The 19,291-nt window shown below is 43.1% G+C and overlaps 1 protein-coding gene across 1 annotated transcript; it reads left to right on the top strand.

Moving 5' to 3' along the window:
• Positions 1-9,253: 9,253 nt before the first annotated feature.
• Panx3 (pannexin 3) lies at positions 9,254-17,432 on the top strand. The gene is made up of 4 exons (XM_050125673.1): positions 9,254-9,572; positions 11,285-11,427; positions 13,814-14,028; positions 15,886-17,432. The coding sequence occupies exons 1-4, from the start codon at positions 9,392-9,394 to the stop codon at positions 16,523-16,525; spliced, it is 1,179 nt and encodes a 392-aa protein (XP_049981630.1). The 5' UTR covers positions 9,254-9,391; the 3' UTR covers positions 16,526-17,432.
• The last annotated feature ends 1,859 nt before the right edge of the window (positions 17,433-19,291 follow it).

Genomic DNA, 19,291 nt, shown 5'->3' with positions numbered 1-19,291 from the left:
GCAGATTTCCATACATGACACTGGGCCATAAAATAAAGAATAATTATGCTACAGTTCACAAACACAGAGAGACTAGGTAACAAGAAGGTTTCAAGGGAGGAAGTTTGGATCTCCCTGGAAAGGAAAAATAGAAGAGATTTCGTGAAAGAACTGAGGGCAGGTGGCTTGTATCCCCACTTTGGTCGGGGCTGGACCTTGACACAAGTGGGCATGGGAATATGAGTGATCAGGGTGAGAGTTAGGGAGAGAGTACTGAAAGGGACAACTGGAAAGGGGGGACATTTCAGAGTCTGGTAAAACCCTGGCACAAGGGGATCTACAAGGATGTCTCTAACTAAGACTCCCAGCAATAGCACATTTGAAACCTGAACCGGCCACCGGCTGTGACCAGGCAAGACTTCAAGAGGAGAGAGTAGAACCCCAACCCACCCATATAACCTTCAACCCACAGTCTGCCCTGCCTATAGGATGTGCTGGGATAAGTAAGGGTGGCCTAGAGATTAGGGCAATGGCCAACCAATTACTGGTCTAGCCTAAAACCCATGCTACGAGAGTAAGCCCACCCCTGACACTGCCTGGAGCACCAGGGCCCACAGGTTGGATGACCCAGAGACCTAGGATAGAATCAAACATGTCTGGAAGGGGGGGAAAGTCAATGTGATGATGTCTAATGATATTCTGCTGTCCACATAGATTGGTACCTAGCGCAGCTGTCATCAGAAAGCCTTCATCCAACAACTGATGGTAGCAGATGAAGACACAGAGCCAAGCATTTGGTGGAGCTCAGGGGATCCTGCAGAAGGAGAGAGAAAGGATTGTAGGAGTCAGAGGGGTCACAAGAAAACTCACAGCATCTACTAACCTGAATTCATAGACCCTCACGAAGACTCAACGGACAACCAGGGAGCCTGCATGGGACTGACCTAGGCTCTCTGCATATATGTTATGGTTGTTTAGCTTGGTCCTCTTGTGGGACTTCTAACAGTGGAAACAGAGGCTGTCTCCAACTTTATTACTGGCTTTTGGGACCCTATTCCTCATACTGGGTCACTTTGCACAGCCTTAATACATAGGGAGGTGCTTTGTCCTACTGAAACTTGATATGCCATGCTTGTTGATATTCATGGGAGACCTGCCCTTTCCTAAACAGAAACAGAGGAGTGGATTGGGGGAAGGGTTGGGAGGAGAGGGGAAACTGTGGCTGGGATGTAAAATAAACAAATAAAGTTATTTTACAAAAAGATTATAATAAAAAAAAAGTATGGAGAGTTCCACTAGAAAACCATGATGTCTAAAACAGAATCAAAAAGGGATTTTTCTGGTCTTGGCTCTAACCTTAACAGAACGTAAATCACAGGAGTATGTGAATGTATCAAATTCCATGTATACAGCTAAACTTTATGTCTTCAGTTGCATGTAAATTTTATCTCAAAAGAATTAAACTGCAAATAAGCACAAAAGTAAGTTATGCTATACACGCTGAAGTGTTTAGAAAAAAAGAGTGTTTGCAATTTACTTGGAAATAAGTATTTAAAAGATAGGATTGGTGGGTACAGGATGGAGAGACGGGCAACAAAATATGCAAATAATAAAATTAAAGATTGCAGATGTTTAGTTAAAAGTTCCTTCATCTTTGCTATATATTTCAAATTATACAACAAAATATTGATATGGGGATGTTATTAACAGTGTGGTAATAAGTTTGGCTTTGGAATAAAAAACTGGATAATTTCCTCACTTTTTCACTTATCCAATATTGCTTAAATAGTGTATGAATTCTTTGACAATCCTTCCAAATGTGAGGTCTAATTCCTTCTGGAAACAAGCTGGGTTTAGTGGCCTCCTTTCCGTAAATAAAAGAAAGACGGAAGCATCCGTTAATGGCGACTGCAAAGATTTGCTCATTAAAGGCACAGCAGAGTTCTGTTGCTTCCTCTCTTTGGTCATCTGCTCCAGATAAACCAGCTCCACCTCACCCTGAGAAGCCCCCTGTGGTNACTTGATGTCACAAAACTTTTCACGAGGCCCACTTCTTCAGTTTCTACCTCCCCAGTAATGCCATACCAAGAATCAAACATTTTACATGTGGGCCTGTGGGACACTCCAGATAGATGAAAAGTTGGGGAGCAGTTTGGCTGAGCTGTTCTGGCCTTTAAGTAGTTTGCCATCAGTACCTAATGCCCTACGTGGTTATGGTCCTAGAATCCAAATTCTTTCTGCAGTAGGCGCACTTCCTCACCACAGGGGGCTTCTCAGGGTGAGGTGGAGCTGGTTTATCTGGAGCAGATGACCAAAGAGAGGAAGCAACAGAACTCTGCTGTGCCTTTAATGACGGATGCTTCCGTCTTTCTTTTATTTACGGAAAGGAGGCCACTAAACCCAGCTTGTTTCCAGAAGGAATTAGACCTCACATTTGGAAGGATTGTCAAAGAATTCATACACTATTTAAGCAATATTGGATAAGTGAAAAAGTGAGGAAATTATCCAGTTTTTTATTCCAAAGCCAAACTTATTACCACACTGTTAATAACATCCCCATATCAATATTTTGTTGTATAATTTGAAATATATAGCAAAGATGAAGGAACTTTTAACTAAACATCTGCAATCTTTAATTTTATTATTTGCATATTTTGTTGCCCGTCTCTCCATCCTGTACCCACCAATCCTATCTTTTAAATACTTATTTCCAAGTAAATTGCAAACACTCTTTTTTTCTAAACACTTCAGCGTGTATAGCATAACTTACTTTTGTGCTTATTTGCAGTTTAATTCTTTTGAGATAAAATTTACATGCAACTGAAGACATAAAGTTTAGCTGTATACATGGAATTTGATACATTCACATACTCCTGTGATTTACGTTCTGTTAAGGTTAGAGCCAAGACCAGAAAAATCCCTTTTTGATTCTGTTTTAGACATCATGGTTTTCTAGTGGAACTCTCCATACTTTTTTTTTATTATAATCTTTTTGTAAAATAACTTTATTTGTTTATTTTACATCCCAGCCACAGTTTCCCCTCTCCTCCCAACCCTTCCCCCAATCCACTCCTCTGTTTCTGTTTAGGAAAGGGCAGGTCTCCCATGAATATCAACAAGCATGGCATATCAAGTTTCAGTAGGACAAAGCACCTCCCTATGTATTAAGGCTGTGCAAAGTGACCCAGTATGAGGAATAGGGTCCCAAAAGCCAGTAATAAAGTTGGAGACAGCCTCTGTTTCCACTGTTAGAAGTCCCACAAGAGGACCAAGCTATACAACCATAACATATATGCAGAGAGCCTAGGTCAGTCCCATGCAGGCTCCCTGGTTGTCCGTTGAGTCTTCGTGAGGGTCTATGAATTCAGGTTAGTAGATGCTGTGAGTTTTCTTGTGACCCCTCTGACTCCTACAATCCTTTCTCTCTCCTTCTGCAGGATCCCCTGAGCTCCACCAAATGCTTGGCTCTGTGTCTTCATCTGCTACCATCAGTTGTTGGATGAAGGCTTTCTGATGACAGCTGCGCTAGGTACCAATCTATGTGGACAGCAGAATATCATTAGACATCATCACATTGACTTTCCCCCCCTTCCAGACATGTTTGATTCTATCCTAGGTCTCTGGGTCATCCAACCTGTGGGCCCTGGTGCTCCAGGCAGTGTCAGGGGTGGGCTTACTCTCGTAGCATGGGTTTTAGGCTAGACCAGTAATTGGTTGGCCATTGCCCTAATCTCTAGGCCACCCTTACTTATCCCAGCACATCCTATAGGCAGGGCAGACTGTGGGTTGAAGGTTATATGGGTGGGTTGGGGTTCTACTCTCTCCTCTTGAAGTCTTGCCTGGTCACAGCCGGTGGCCGGTTCAGGTTTCAAATGTGCTATTGCTGGGAGTCTTAGTTAGAGACATCCTTGTAGATCCCCTTGTGCCAGGGTTTTACCAGACTCTGAAATGTCCCCCCTTTCCAGTTGTCCCTTTCAGTACTCTCTCCCTAACTCTCACCCTGATCACTCATATTCCCATGCCCACTTGTGTCAAGGTCCAGCCCCGACCAAAGTGGGGATACAAGCCACCTGCCCTCAGTTCTTTCACGAAATCTCTTCTATTTTTCCTTTCCAGGGAGATCCAAACTTCCTCCCTTGAAACCTTCTTGTTACCTAGTCTCTCTATCTGAGACTAGGTCTTGTTACCTAGTCTCTATTATATTCATCTACAGAATATAATAAGTGGGTTTTGCTGTTGTTTTAAGCCCTAAGTTTTTGTAAAACTTGTATGCAATAGCAGTAAACTAGTAACTTATAAGCCACACAAGTGAAACTATACACTCTGAATAGCCACATATTCGTTAAAGAAATTATATCCATCAATAAAATTTCCACACGAAGAAAACTCCAAGACAATGTTTTCAGCTGCAAATTTTTCCAAATACTTACAATATACATTTCACCAAATAGAGTTTTTTTTAAAAAAAAAAAAACTTGCTAATTCTTTCAGTGTGGTCAGCATAACCTGCCACTTTATTACAATGAAAAATTAAATTAATCTCTCAATTGCTTAAACATAATCTAAAAAACTTGAAGAAATTTTATTAAGCTGAAACTAATAAAAACCAAGTTGATGAAATACTAGAGGCAGTGACATTTATTTCACCAATGTAAGAATAATTTAACATTCAAACATCCACCAATATATGCCATGTTAATAACATATATAAAGAGAAAAATCCTATGAATATTTCAATGTACCCAAGAAATGCATTTTTTAAACTCAACATCTATTCTTTATAAACATTCTTAGGAAACTAGCAATAAATAAAAGTTAAAATGTGGAAAATGTGATCTACCACAAAAATCAAGAAAACAAAAGAAAGAGATCTACAGTGAGCATCCAAATAAATATTAAACATTGAAAACTTTCTGCCTAAGACAAAGAATGAGATAAAGATGAAGTTATATTCCCTCTCCTCAGTTGCCCAAGGTACTAGCTGGGGACATCTCCCTGGACACCTGCAAGCCCCTCTACAGTCAAGTCTCTTGCCAACCCTAAGATGGCTCCCTTAATTAGGATATATACTTCCCTGCTCCCATATCCATCCTTCCTTTATCCCAACCATCCCATTCCCCTGAGTTCCCCCCATCCTCCCCTTCTCACTTTTCTCACCCCATTTCCCCTTACCCCCATCCCACCCCACCCCCAAGTTCCCAGATTTTGCCCAGCAATCTTGTCTACTTCCCGTATCCAGGCAGATGACTATATGTTTTTTTTTGGGGGGTCACCTTCTTATTTAGCTCTCTAGGATCACAAACTATAGGCTCAATGTCCTTTATTTATGGCTAGAAACCAATTATGAGTGAGTACATCCCATGTTCATCTTTTTGGGTCTGGGTTACCTCACTCAGGATAGTGTTTTCTGTTTCCATCCATTTGCATGCAAAATTCGAGAAGTCATTGTTTTTTACCGCTGAGTAGTCTCACTCAGCCTTGATAGGGTTTGTGCCTAGTCTTATTGTGTTCAGTTGATATCCCTGGAAAGCCTGTTCTTTTCTGAAGGAAGAAGGATTGGATCTGAGAGAGGGAGGCGGTGGGGACAGTGGAGGGAGGGGAAACTGCTGTCAACATGTATTATTTGAGAGAAGAATAAATAAATAAATAAAATTCATTAGAAAAGGAAAGAAAAACAAAAATTCATCAATTGCAGTAGAATAAGGATTTCAAGACATTAGAAAACACCAAGAAGAAAATGAAAATGCAGCAATGGACAGCAAGAAGACATTAAGTAAAACAGACTTCTCAAAATAGTCTCAGAACATTAAGGAAAGGTAGGAAAAACAACTGAAAAGCAAGCAAAAGTCCTAAGCACCCACTTCATAAAAGACTGGCATCAAAGAGACCAAAACAACCAATTAGTCATCAGAGAAACTTCAAATTAAAACCACACATTTTTTTCACACATTACTTTTCACACATTCCAAAAGGTCTTAAAATTTTTAATTGGAAAAAATTACTGACAAAGAGCTCTTAAAACTCTCAGAAGCTTTTGGTGGAAGTATAAACAACCACTTGGAAAGAAACGAAGATGAACATATGTATGTCATTGTGACCAGCAGTCCTCTTCTGAGTATATATCCAGCATAAATACATACATATGTCCATCATAAGATGCATATTGTAAGGTTCACAAAAACATTATTTTAATGGCTAGAACCTGGAAACCCTAATGACTACCAATGTGTGAAGGCACAAATATGTTTATGTTTCTACAATAAAATGGGATCAACATCTGATTCACATAGCAGCATGGATAAATCTCTAAGGTATTTTGAACCATGAATCCAAATACCAAAAAATTAATGTAATTTCATCAGTATGGAATACAAAAACAAGCAACAAACTACATAATTTTCATAAACATAGGAGTCAGGTTTGGCAGCAAATAAATGTCTTTTCCCACTAAGCCACCTCACAATACAAAATAAAAACTGTTCTTTCCTTTAGGGGGTTGGGGCAGAGGTGGAAGTTCCAAAGACTGGTTGAACCCAGGACCTCACAAATGCTAGACAACTGTTTTACCCCTGAGCTATATCCCTGGCCCTCCATCTTTAAGGTGTTAAAATTGCTAAACTAACCTATGCTACTAGAAGTTAGGGTGACAGCTACCTTTGGGGAAGAGAGAACTAATAGAAGGAACACATTGCAGTGTCTGAGGAGTCAAATGCTCTGTTTCTCACTCAGATGAAGCATTACTGAACTGCTCATGTTGGCATATTATACTGTGTATGGATAGTATACTTCAAAAACACAAATATTTTTAAAAATTAAAAGACTATATATGCACAACAACCTACCATAACCATTGACAAAAATACACATAATTAAAAGATACAGAAATCCAGAAAGGGTAGTGGAGGACAGAAAACAAAGCATTCCTCTTGTGGTCTGGATACCTAACTCATTAGCATTCATGGGGCAACTCTAAATTAGGGTGGGCCTACAGCCAGTGAGACGAGGGGAAGGCTGGTCCAGCCTAAACATCTGTGGCCACAGGATAAAAGTATTTATATGTTGAAATAGGATCGGCAGGGCTGCGTCCCCAGCACCCCGGCCGCCTGCTAGCTTATGCCCTGAAATAACAACACACAAACTATATTCATTTAAAGACTGCTTGGCCCATTTCTATCTAGCCTCTTCTAGGCTAATTCTCACATATTAATTTAGCCCATTTCTAATAATGTGTGTAAGCACCCCAAGGTTCACTTACCGGGAAGATTCTAGCCTACGTCCATCCTGGGTCTGAGCTTCATGCGTCTGCCTCAAAGCACAGAGCTATCTCGTCTACCCGGGAGAGCTGAGCATAGCGTCTCTGCTCCAGAGCAGAGCTGTCTGGTCCGAGCTCACTTCCTCTTCCTCCCAGCATCCTATTCTGTTTACTCCACCCACCTATGTTCTAAGCTATGAGGCCAAGCAGTGTGTTTATTACTTAACCAATGAAATCAACAGATTGATATATGACACTCCCACATCATTTATAGAGATATATATACCACATATATCTAAAAAGTAAAAAATTAACAACCAAGCTAACAAATTGTTGTACATGTTCTACCTGCCTAGCTTCACACAAACACACACACACATGCACACAGACACAATAGACACAAACACACACACAAACACACACACTTCATAAGGATCAGCAATTTTAGGTTCAATTTAGAATCATTGCACTATCCCAGGTCTCTATCGCAATACAGCCAAGTCCCACACTAAAGGAGGGGGGACTCACAATTGCATGTGTGGACGTGTCAGGATATTTAAATTCCAACCATGCTAAGTAGCTGTTCCTTAGACCTTGGGTGTGTACCCGCACAGTCATCCCTCAAGAAGGTGTACCCGAGCCTGAGGAAAGGGCCCACACAAGCCCTGGAAGCAGGCCAAGGCCCGTGGGTAGGGAGCTGCAGAAGCAAGGGTGCTGTAAAGTGGTTTGAATGGCACACTGGTTCGGCATAGCACGGAATGAGCAGATCCCATCTGCCCACATACTCCCTGCCCCCCAGGAATAATACAGCCAAGGAAGGCTAAAAGAAGGCCAGGGAAGGGTCTTCATTCCCATGTTTAAGGGCAGTATTACAGACAGGACTGTCTTGGTCTCCAACCCAACCACATATCAACTTGACCTGCCATTTGCTGTTCTCGTCCATTTGCTGTTAGTGTGACAAAGTTTCGGATATAATCAACTTAAAGGGAAGAGAAGGTGAGATGGGGACAGAGATCGTCACACCTGAGGCTTCCTCATTGTAAAAAGCAGAACATAAAGGGAGGGGATGTTTATTGAGTCCTTGGTTTATTTAGTCCTTTGGGAGTGGTACAGTGAGTGGCTCATGGCAGAAGCACACAGGAAAAAAGCCGTCCCCAACAAGGACAAGACCCAGTGTCCTCTACTTGCTCCACCACATTCCCAGAGTATCACAGGCTGGCAGCCAAGCCTTTAACACCCAGGCCCTGTGGACACTTACCAAAATGTAGGGCACGCCCTGGGTTTTACAATCTAGCAAGCACGTTCTCATGCGCACAACCAAGCCAACGTGATCTCTAACGGACTGGACCTTGAGAGAAGAGAAAACTTCGACAAAGCTACTTGTCTGGAATAATACAGTTGAAAAATAGGCACTGTTGGGTCTCCAGGGACAACCTTTCCTCCCAAAGTTCAAAGGTCGTGGTGTTCCCACTACTCCACACTGTCGGGCCTCCCCCAGCTTCCTAGAGAAAGGGCAAGCTCTACAGAACTGAAAAGTGTAAATACACTGTTGAAAGAAGCCGAGAGTGGGGGAAGGAAAGTTAACATCAAATGCAGGGCAGTTTCTGGGAGGAAGTTAGGACCTTAAGCAAAACTCGTCCCTGAGACAAAGGCTGCTCTATATGGGCAACTATCCTCGCTGAATCCTGGGGGCTCCATTCCCACCCCAAACCACAAAATGAGAGCCTTCAACATATTTAAGCAATCTCCACCCAAATTCCACACCAATTACATGGGGGGCTGAGCCCACGGCCCCTCCTTCTCTCAACCACTCTGCTGAAAATATTGTATTAATCAGAGGGCAGCATAAAGCCACAGGGCTTCGCCTGCTGGGAGACAACCCAGGCTAGCGCCTGGCACCAGCCACACGTGAAGCCTGACCCTCCTCCAACGAGGACCCACTGAGGCTACGCCTTCCTCTAACTGCCAGAGTGTCTCACTAGCTAGGAGCCTGGACAGTTAGGTAGAGAACCATTGCCTGGTCCTAGCACAGATGTGTAAAGCTGGGGCCACCCCTTGGTTGGCTACGAAGTAGCTGCGTGAAGCTGTCACTACTTTGCCCTGCTGCCCCCAGATTGCCGAGAGCAGCAGCCTCCTCTGCACCTTGAGCGCGGCAGCATCATGTCACTGGCACACACAGCTGCAGAGTATATGCTCTCTGATGCCCTGCTGCCTGACCGCCGGGGCTCTCGCCTCAAAGGACTGCGGCTGGAGCTGCCCCTGGACAAGATAATCAAGTTCGTCACTGTGGGCTTCCCCTTGCTACTGATGTCTCTGGCTTTTGCCCAGGAGTTCTCATCAGGTAAGAGACCTGACTTCATTCCACCCTACTCCCCGGAGAAAGTGAGAGCCAACTCCTGTCTGAAGTAGGTTTCCTGGCTTTGGGCTGGACTGGATTCCTAAGAGGTAGGTCATGGGTGAGTCTAGTGCACCTGCATAGCAGAAGAACCAAAAAGTTAGGAGAGTCAACCTGGAAATCTTATAATAAAGAAGGGGGTGGGTGGAGCAAGGGGAGTGTGGAAAGTATGAAGGAGAGAATATGCTCAACATACTATATATACCTGAAACTAAAAAAAATAAACAAAAATTTGAAATCAAAACTAGTTCTTCGCTTTAGCAGTCATGCATTTTGTGTCAAATCAATGATACAAACTATCATTTTGGCTTCTAGAGACAAGAGAGGTTGGGACTCTTAGCCCACTGTGAGCAAACTTTTTCCACCCTGAATCCTCTTCCTACCCCCACTTGCAGAGTTTATACAGCCTTGTTGGGAGGCGCTCAACAAACCCCTATGTCTTTTCCTCGACCGTAGACATAAACAGACACTAACACAGGCACGTTTGCAATGTTGTAAGCACTGGGTTAACTCAGAAAGCCTGCTGGTCTCTCTACTGCAGTCGACTGGGCCCCTTGTTTTGTTTTGTTTTGTTTTGTTTTTTCCTGTCTGTGCCCATTCGTTGACTGCAGTTTCTGATGAGGTATTCCACCTCTCTCTGCTTCTTCATCTGCAAGGATGGGAACAGGAGTGGTTCCCAGCTCTACCAATTTCTGATAAGAAACAGGAAAGCTAGATCCTCTGGTCCAAACCCGTTTTCCTTTCCATGTAGGCATTAGTCCTCTGCATTTTACAAAACAAAAGAGTCATCTTTTAATCTGGGAATAGTACACACACCTGTAATCCCAGCATTCTGGAGCCTGAGGTAGGGGGTGACAAGTTTGAAGTCAGCCTGAGCCACACAGTGAGACTCTATCCCAAAACAAAGCAACACTGACAGGATGGCCCAGCAGGTAAAGGCGCTTGCTGCCAAGTCTGCCCACCTGATGTACAGTTCACACATGGGGGAACTCTGAAACTATGGCAGAAGGACAGAAGCAATGTCTCCAAGTCATCCTCTGGCCCCCACAAGTATGACACAGCCCATGCACACACTTGATACACACATATAATAATTTCAAAAATATTTTTAAAGGAAGCCATCTCTCTGCTGGGTGGTGGTGGCACAGCCTTTAATTCCAGCATTCAGGGAGTCAGAAGCAGACGGTTCTCTCTGAGTTCTAGGCCAGTCTGGTTTTCAGAATGAGTTCCAGTTTAGCCAGAGCTAGACAGAGAAACCTTGTCTTGAAAAATAAAAACAACAACAACCAAAAAAGACGTCATCTTTCTTGAATGGAAATGTCACTATTAAATGTCAAGCTTTCTGGTAGCAAATTGCTGAATTCAAGGAGTCTCTGGTGGCTTCCTATGTGGGAGCCTGGGGAAACTTGAGAGTTAAGGCCCATCAGACCTAAAAGAGCAAGTCAGTGCATTGGTAGCACAGGCCAAACTGTGTGGGCCATTCCATCATGACGCAGCAGTGCGGGGCCCAGAAAGCTGAGACTTAGAGAGAAGGCAAGTCCTGCCAGCTACAAATGGTTACCAAGTCATAAGGATGTCCCCTCGCCCAGAAAGCTCTTGGATGACTTCCATCCCTCTGCTGCAACCCAGGCTGCCTCAAAGTCATGGTCCTTTTGCAGGATCTCCGTTCAGCTGCTTCTCTCCCAGCAACTTCAGTGTCAGACAGGCTGCCTATGTGGACAGCTCCTGTTGGTACTCCCTGGCTCACCATAAGCAGGACGAGTCCGGGCAGTACCAGGTGAAGTCTCTCTGGCCTCACAAGGTAAAACACAAGGGTCCTTGCAGGATGGCTTCCTGCTTGGGAGTGGGGGTGGACTGAAGCACCATACCCCTCCCACTGCATGCCACCCTTGCCCACATGCCCCCTTCCACTTCGCCCTGTCCTTGCCCATTTACTCTGGCTGCTGACTTTCATACTCTGGGGTTCCTCAAATGCCTGTTGATCTCTGGTTGCCAGCTTTCATCTGATTGGAAGTTTTGTGCTTGTGGGCGAGGCTTGCTGACAAGTTTCAGGTAAAGGAGATCCCTTTGGTGTACTTCATTGGAAAGAAACTCAGATATTAGTATCTAGTCCTATGCCAGGATTGTCTGCTGTCTCTGAGTCATTCAGTCCTGAGTTGGAGGAGAGGGTTAGACTTCAGCGGGTACCAAGCCTGACTGCTAACCCTCCGGGGACTGAGGCATGGGTCACATCATCTAGTTCTTCGTTCCCCCGCCCTTCAGAATAGTTCTCCTGCACATAGTAGACGTAAGCATAGAGTGGTTTGGTCTCTCCAGAGACAAATCTTCAACCCTTCCTTCAGGAACGGGAAAGGGTGGTTGCTTGACTGCTGTATATTGCAGAAAAATCTGCAGTTCAGCATCTCATACCAACTTTTCAGTATCCTATTTCAAACTGACTTATATATACTCTTGCTTTTCAGTTTCACCTGTATCCCTGATTCCTGGTTCTGGGTTGCCAATAGTTGTCCTTGCCAGGAATCCCTGCCTCTCCTCACACCACACCTTGTATCAGGCAGCTGACCCCCAGCTTTCAATATTTTGCTGCTCTTGCCTCCTCGTCTTCTGTTTTCTTTGTCCTTATACTTTGCCTTTGTTCTTTCTTGTCATCTTAGAAGGCAAAACCAGAGACTTAGTGGAGGTCAGCAGGCCAAGGCATGATAAGTCCACAGATTTGGGAGGAGATTCATGTTAGGAAAGGTCAAAACGCCTGACCATCAGTGTCACCAGGAAGTGCTCAAAACCCAGAATCTTTGGTTCCACGCCATTCCTAGGAACACACTCTGTAGAAGTGAAGGTCTTATTTTTAGGAGATATTATTCCTTGAATAGGAGTAAAATGATTATAATTTCACTTAAGGCCCCAGTTTACCCATTCTAGTCTTTTTTGTAGATCAGAAAACATACAGAGACAGACACACACGTAGAAAGAGGGGGGGGAGGAAGGAAGAGAGGGGGGGGGAAAGAGAGAGAGAGAGAGAGAGAGAGAGAGAGAGAGGAGAGAGGGAGAGGGCTTCCATTTTTTCCTCTAAACTTGCTACTACAAAGACAAAGCAATCTGGAAGAAACTGTGGGTCAAGGGGTCATCAGGAGAATAAGCTCCTAAGCCTCCCATCCTGCTCCAAATCTTCACTCTTCCACCTGCTGAGTGTGTGGTGTGTGCAGATGCTTGACTTGGCCTGGATGCAGCTCCCCCCACTGTAAACAGACACAGGGATGGCACCCCACCCATAGCATACTTGTGAAAACCAAGTGAAATAATGCATCCTGTGTGCCGAGCAACAAACATATATTCACAAATCCTTCACAAGGAGAGAGTGTGCTATGGATAAAGAGATGGGTCTGCCTCTCTTGAATGCATAAGTATAATAAGAAAACTCAAGAGATATCCCTATCCACCCTGCCCAGGCCACCACAACAAAGGGCAACCTAAACAGAAATGTAAGGTGTCAGCAGTTGACTCCTCTGGGGGCTGCAAGAGATATATCGTCTATCTCTTCTGTCTGACTCACAGACACACCACCCTGGGTATTCGCCATGTATGAATTCCTATCTTCATATGAGGGGAGGAAAGTCTTCAAACAGCACCAGTGTAGTTGAGAAGACATGACCTACACATTCTAAAGGTTCATTCCATTATCCTGAAATGACCCCCAAAGAATTCCAGAAGAGCATCTAGAGCTGTCACTCGACACTGCTGAGGATCCAGAGATTAGAAAAGACAAGCACAGGACAGGATATTATAAACTAAACAATATTTTCCCTCCCCTAGGATTCCGGGACCACTGTTGGTCATTCTCAGGCTAGATACTCAGTCTGCACTGCTGAGGCAGAGAAGCAGAGATCTCCCTATCAGACACTTTCTATCCTCCATTCCTCTTCAGCTTCCTTTTTTCTCTTCTCTTTGGAGCCCCAGACAGATCATAGAACAGAAAACCCATAGACCATGGATCTGGGTAACATTGAGTGACGATGTTGCTCCTCTACCAGCTTCACTATATTATTACATGTGGTCAGAGCTTTGGGTAGTCGACTCTGTGCACTCTCTTCCCTTCTAAAGTGGGACAAGGAGAGCAGCAAAGCCCCCACTTAGTTGTCATTCAAGGCCCAACACCCTGGCCTCCCTCCTCAGCCTTCTCTTCCTTGCAGGCTCTCCCCTACTCGCTACTAGCCCTGGCTGTGGCCATGTATCTGCCAGTACTGCTGTGGCAATATGCGGCTGTGCCGGCCCTCAGCTCTGACCTGTTGTTCATCATCAGTGAACTGGACAAGTCCTACAACCGCTCCATCCGCCTGGTGCAGCACATGTTGAAGATCCGGCAGAAGAGCTCTGACCCCCATGTCTTCTGGGATGAGCTAGAGAAGTGAGTTGCTCCCTCTAGGTTTTTCTAAAGGACTCTGTGGCATATTAAATTGATACCGGTGCATAATCATCTTTATATTTCTCTATGCCATCCCTGTGAAGAGAACAAAGTACTCTGTGTTCATCCCTTCATTCTTGGAAGGATGACCTCCTCATTCCTGCAGACAGAAGAGGACTCGGCCTCTAGTTTACAAAGGAACACACTGAGTCCTAGGAATTAATAGCTCTAAACTATTACTTTGAATACCATTCCCTTGCTCAGAAACCTCGGCTAACTCCCCCATGCTTAGCAAAAAAATGTTGAAAGTCTCAAATATCTGTCCAAGGCCTCAGCACAATGCCAACTACTTTTCAAACTTCGTTACAATTTGAGTATTCTTAATCCCAAAATTGACCAGTGTTCCAAAATCTAATTTTTAAAAAAAATATCATTGATAAACTCTTTCAAGTATACCATGTATGAACCCCACAAAGAAAAATCTGAGATACTCCCAGACCCGAAAGATCTGGGATATGGGATACTTAACCTAGTCTGGACAACAAAAATCTTCTATTTTGTCTAAGTAGTTTCCCCCTTATCCCCTAGCAAATCACTGATGGAATTAGTCCTTTATCTATCTAAGTACCAGGCTTTGATTGTTTGTGTGTGTACGTGTGTGTACATATATACATGCACACACGTGCACACATGTAGATGTTCAAGAAGGACAAAGGCAACAAAGTTATACTTACCAGTGTGGGGCTGAGAGTCTATTTGAAGGAAAGCAGGCAGCAAGTAAGCAAGGTACACACATAAAATACATTTTAGTAGATGACAAACAGTATGAAGGAAAAAGGTAACAGAGGGCAAGGGAACTGGAAAGCTAAGAGATAAAAACGGTGCAGTTTTTAAATATGTCTGTTGTGGCCAGTGGAGCCAGTGAAATGAGAGTTTAGCTAGTATTTGTGAGCATGTTCTGTCTTGTATTCATGTGCTTGCTATGTCCTCCAAAAAAGCTCTGCTCTATCATTTTGGAACCCATATTTAAGCTAATATTCTCTCTCATGGCTTCTGAACACTCTAACTTACACTGCTACTCCATCTCCTAATATTCACAACTGTTATGGTTTATGTGCACTCAGCAACAAGCATTAATTTTACTGTAAATGACAAATCTTATCTGCCCTACCCCTCAAGGAAGACACTAAAGCTTCCTCAAAGCAGAGACGGGCTTACCTGTACCTCCCCAGCACGGTTCTCTGAGTTGTTAGTGTTTTAATCTGTATAAAATGAATGAACTGGCCTCAAAATCATACTCAGAACACAGAATTCCATTATTTACCTTCCCAATCATAAGCTTATTGCTTTGTAAGTCCTACTTTGAGCTTCAGTTAACCTTGTTGGACAGAACTCACTCAGACTGTGATCATCCCTGGAATTAATACACTGTATTTAATGTTTGGTGAGCTGGGGAGTTCTCACACACCCACTCTGGGTGAAGAATTGTGGTTATGATCATGAAGGGAATATAGATTTTCATAGATACTAAAAATGTCGTGCTTGGGGCTGGGGAGATAGATCATCAGGTAAAACCACTGGTTGCTCTTGAAGAAGACTGGAGTTACCTTTTTAGCGCTCACATGGCTGCTCACATCTGTAACTCAATCCTGGGAGATCCAATGCCCTCTTCTGGCTTCTTCAACAATGTACGCATGTAGCACACAAGCAGATGTGCAGGCTAACCACCCATGTGCATAAAATAAAAATAAAAAATAATGTCATGTTAGACACACAGACCTGCTAGTCTCCCACATGACTTTTGGGATGTGGTTCTAAAATGATGCTTCCTAACGGAGCCTTCTTTCTTCCCTTGCCCAGGGCCCGGAAAGAACGATACTTTGAGTTCGCCTTGTTAGAGCGGTACCTGGCATGCAAGCAGCGCTCCCATTCGCTAGTGGCCACCTACCTTCTGAGGAACTCCCTCTTACTCCTCTTCACCTCAGCCACTTACCTATACCTTGGCTACTTCCACTTAGATGTCTTCTTCCAAGAAGAATTCAACTGCTCCATCAAGACAGGGCTGCTACATGCTGAGACCCATGTGCCAGAGCTGATCACCTGCAGGCTGACCTCCCTGTCTGTCTTCCAGATCGTTAGCCTCTCCAGTGCTGCAATATACACCCTACTGGTTCCAGTGATAATATACAATCTCACACGGCTATGTCGGTGGGACAAACGGCTCCTCTCCATCTATGAGATGCTGCCAGCTTTTGATCTCCTCAGTAGAAAGATGCTGGGATGCCCCATCAATGACCTCAATGTGATCCTTCTTTTCCTCCGAGCTAACATCTCGGAGCTCATCTCTTTCAGCTGGCTCAGTGTCTTATGTGTGTTGAAAGACACAACCACCCAGAAACACAACATTGACACAGTGGTTGATTTTATGACCTTATTGGCTGGGTTAGAACCCTCAAAACCTAAACATCTCACCCAACCGATGCATGATGAACACCCATAGTTAAGAAAGGAACCATGGAGAGATAAGTTTTGTATAAAGTTACTCTCCTTCTTCACAAGCTAGACAAAGTAAAAGACCAAAAATTAATAAAGATGATGATATTATATCCACTTAAAATTGCTAAGGTTAGATCAGCTGAATACCCCTTATTTATAAGATGATAGAATCAATGCATAAATATTCAATGTGAAGCCTAGAAATGAAGAGTCAAAGAACAGAAAAATTAGGTCTAGAGAATTCTGAGGACAGTGACACTGAATGGATAAATTGAAGTCTAGACTTTGAACACAGAAAGATTCTAAAAGCCATTTATGGAGGAAAATTCTCATAATGTCCACTCACTCTAGAAGTCATGCTTGCCTTGCCCCAATGAGCAGGTAGAGCAATTTGGTAAGAGATCAGTAAGGATAGGAAACCCCTGGAAACACTTTGATTTGCCTGTCCATCTTGCTCTGAAGACACCTTCAGCCTTGTCAAACCCTCCATTGCCTGCAAAGCAAGACAAGAAATGACTTTAACTTGCAGTCTGCTCGTGAGATATAAGGACAGAAGCAAAGACCATGAACAGAATCTTTAGGGGACAGATATACTTTTAATTATATAAACTGGCCTCTTTTCCACAAGGGCTCAGATTATGGACTATGAACATTTTCACAAGTCTTAATAGTTCACGAGATTCCACACCTTCACCTACAGTCAACAACTGAAGGACAGTAGGTTAAGGGGCTCACTGCCAAGCCTGATGACCTGAGTTCAATCCTGGTACCCAAATGATAAAAAGAGAAAACTGATTCCTGCAAGTTAGTTTCTGATCTCCACAAGCAAATAAACAAACAAACAAACAAATAAATAAATAAATAAATGCTGAACGTCACGTTGATCCACTTCTGTATGTTCTCTGTTTCGCTACTCCATCCTTGCATCTAACTGCCAAAGCTTTGCTCTGATTCCATAGGCTGTGCTTTACCCACAATACCATGGTGCCTCTTAATGAAAATTTTTAGCTGTGTGTTATGTATTTCTTGAGATAATTTTTAAACAAGCCATTTAGATCCCTCTTCATATAGGTAAGTAGAAAAGTCATGTTACTTCTGACAAATTCAGGTAAATTTACCTAAAGCAAGCCAAGAGCTCACCAATGGCATTAATAAAAGTCTTGTGCCATTAGTGAAAGCCCAACTGCTCAGTGAGTACAGAAGCCTTTGGTGCTGTACACGCAGCCCACTACTTGAGTCTCTATCTCCTCTTGCTTCCTCATTAGATAAAAAGATGGTCGAACATGAGTGGTGGAGCCAGGAGAAAGTAGCCCTCGGAAGCAGCCCAAGCCCTGTTTTTGTTTGTACAACTTAACCAAACTACTTTAAAATTCTATCTCCAGCTTTCAATTTTAAAATTAATAGAATGACTGGACTATACTATAGAATGACATAGCCTTCTTAACTAACAGACAAATTAGATATGAGGAAAACAAGACAAACAAACAAACCACAGCTGCATTTTGGTAGTTGTGTCTCCTGACAACAGAATGTGTCTTTGCAGTTAGAAATCCTTGAAGCTACAGATAAGTAGTTCCTGCTATATCAAAAACCAAAACTCCAGGGCACTTTGATATACACATACCCTAGCAAAGTATCTCTGTCCTCAAAAGATCTGAGCTCATTATAATAACATTTACATTCTGGTTCTGATAATACCACCGCACCTCCTCTCCTCCTCCTCCTCCTTCTCCTCCTCCTCCTCCTCCTCCTCTTCCTCTTCCCTCCCTTCCTCCTTCACCTTCGTCCCCAGCCCTTTAACCCACCACTGCATGCATATTTCTAGAGAGGATCATGGGAAGAAATACCATAAAAAGGAAATATGATCCTCATGCTTTGAGAAGAAAAACAAGTCATTTTACTTCATAAAGATGTTACTCCTAACTTCATTAAAATCCATAACACAGAACCCTCTGGACTACTGTCCACATACACACACCCCCAGACAGCACACTTTCATCTCTCTCTAGAGGGCTTGCTTTGCATGCTAAATAAACTCCTGTCTAAACTCTTGTCTCTAGACTAAATTCTTTCCTTCCATAGACTGGAAACTAGAAGCCAACCCCATTAACGACACATAGCTTTCACTGTAAACTTGTAGCACCCATGCTTCTCACAACACCGAGTATTTGGACATGCTGTCTCCCCTCCAGGGTACCCTTCTCTGCCATTCACTGTGCCAACAACTGCTTCTATTTTAGGGTGCCCAGAGAAGCTCCTTCAAGAATTCTTCCTATTGTCTTCCTCTTTCCCTAGATGGTTATTGCCATACCTAGCAAAAGCTACTGCAGAAATAAATTTTCATACTATATCAATGAAGTTTTCTAACGGTTGTGTCATAGTAGACACTAATCGGCACAAATCAGTGAAAGAACAAGTTAGTCAGTAGCAACACTTGGTTTGGAGCTCACAAACTCATTTACATAGTCCAATATCAAAAGGCCTTGGCCACAGAGATGTGTGTCACACGAACTGACCAAAAAAGTCAAACAACGTACAAATAATGTCAGACAAATCTCAAAGTCTATAAGAACAAAACACAGCTAGACAAAAAAAATCAGACAACTAAAAATAACATTTTTTAATAAGAATAAAGTCAATTTCAGTTACTATGACTGTTTTCAGGTTCCAAGCTAGGATTCCAGTACATATTTCCTAAGACAGTGTATTTTGTAGGCTTTCATAATTCTGACAATTTCCAAAGCTGAATTTACAAAACTGCCATGGGTAC

The sequence above is a fragment of the Alexandromys fortis genome, unplaced genomic scaffold, assembly GCF_014885135.2.
Source record: "Alexandromys fortis isolate MF-2015 unplaced genomic scaffold, M_Fortis_MF-2015_v1.1 scaffold_253, whole genome shotgun sequence".
NCBI classification, from domain to species: Eukaryota; Metazoa; Chordata; class Mammalia; order Rodentia; family Cricetidae; genus Alexandromys; species Alexandromys fortis.
This window is presented reverse-complemented; position numbering and strand designations above follow the sequence as displayed.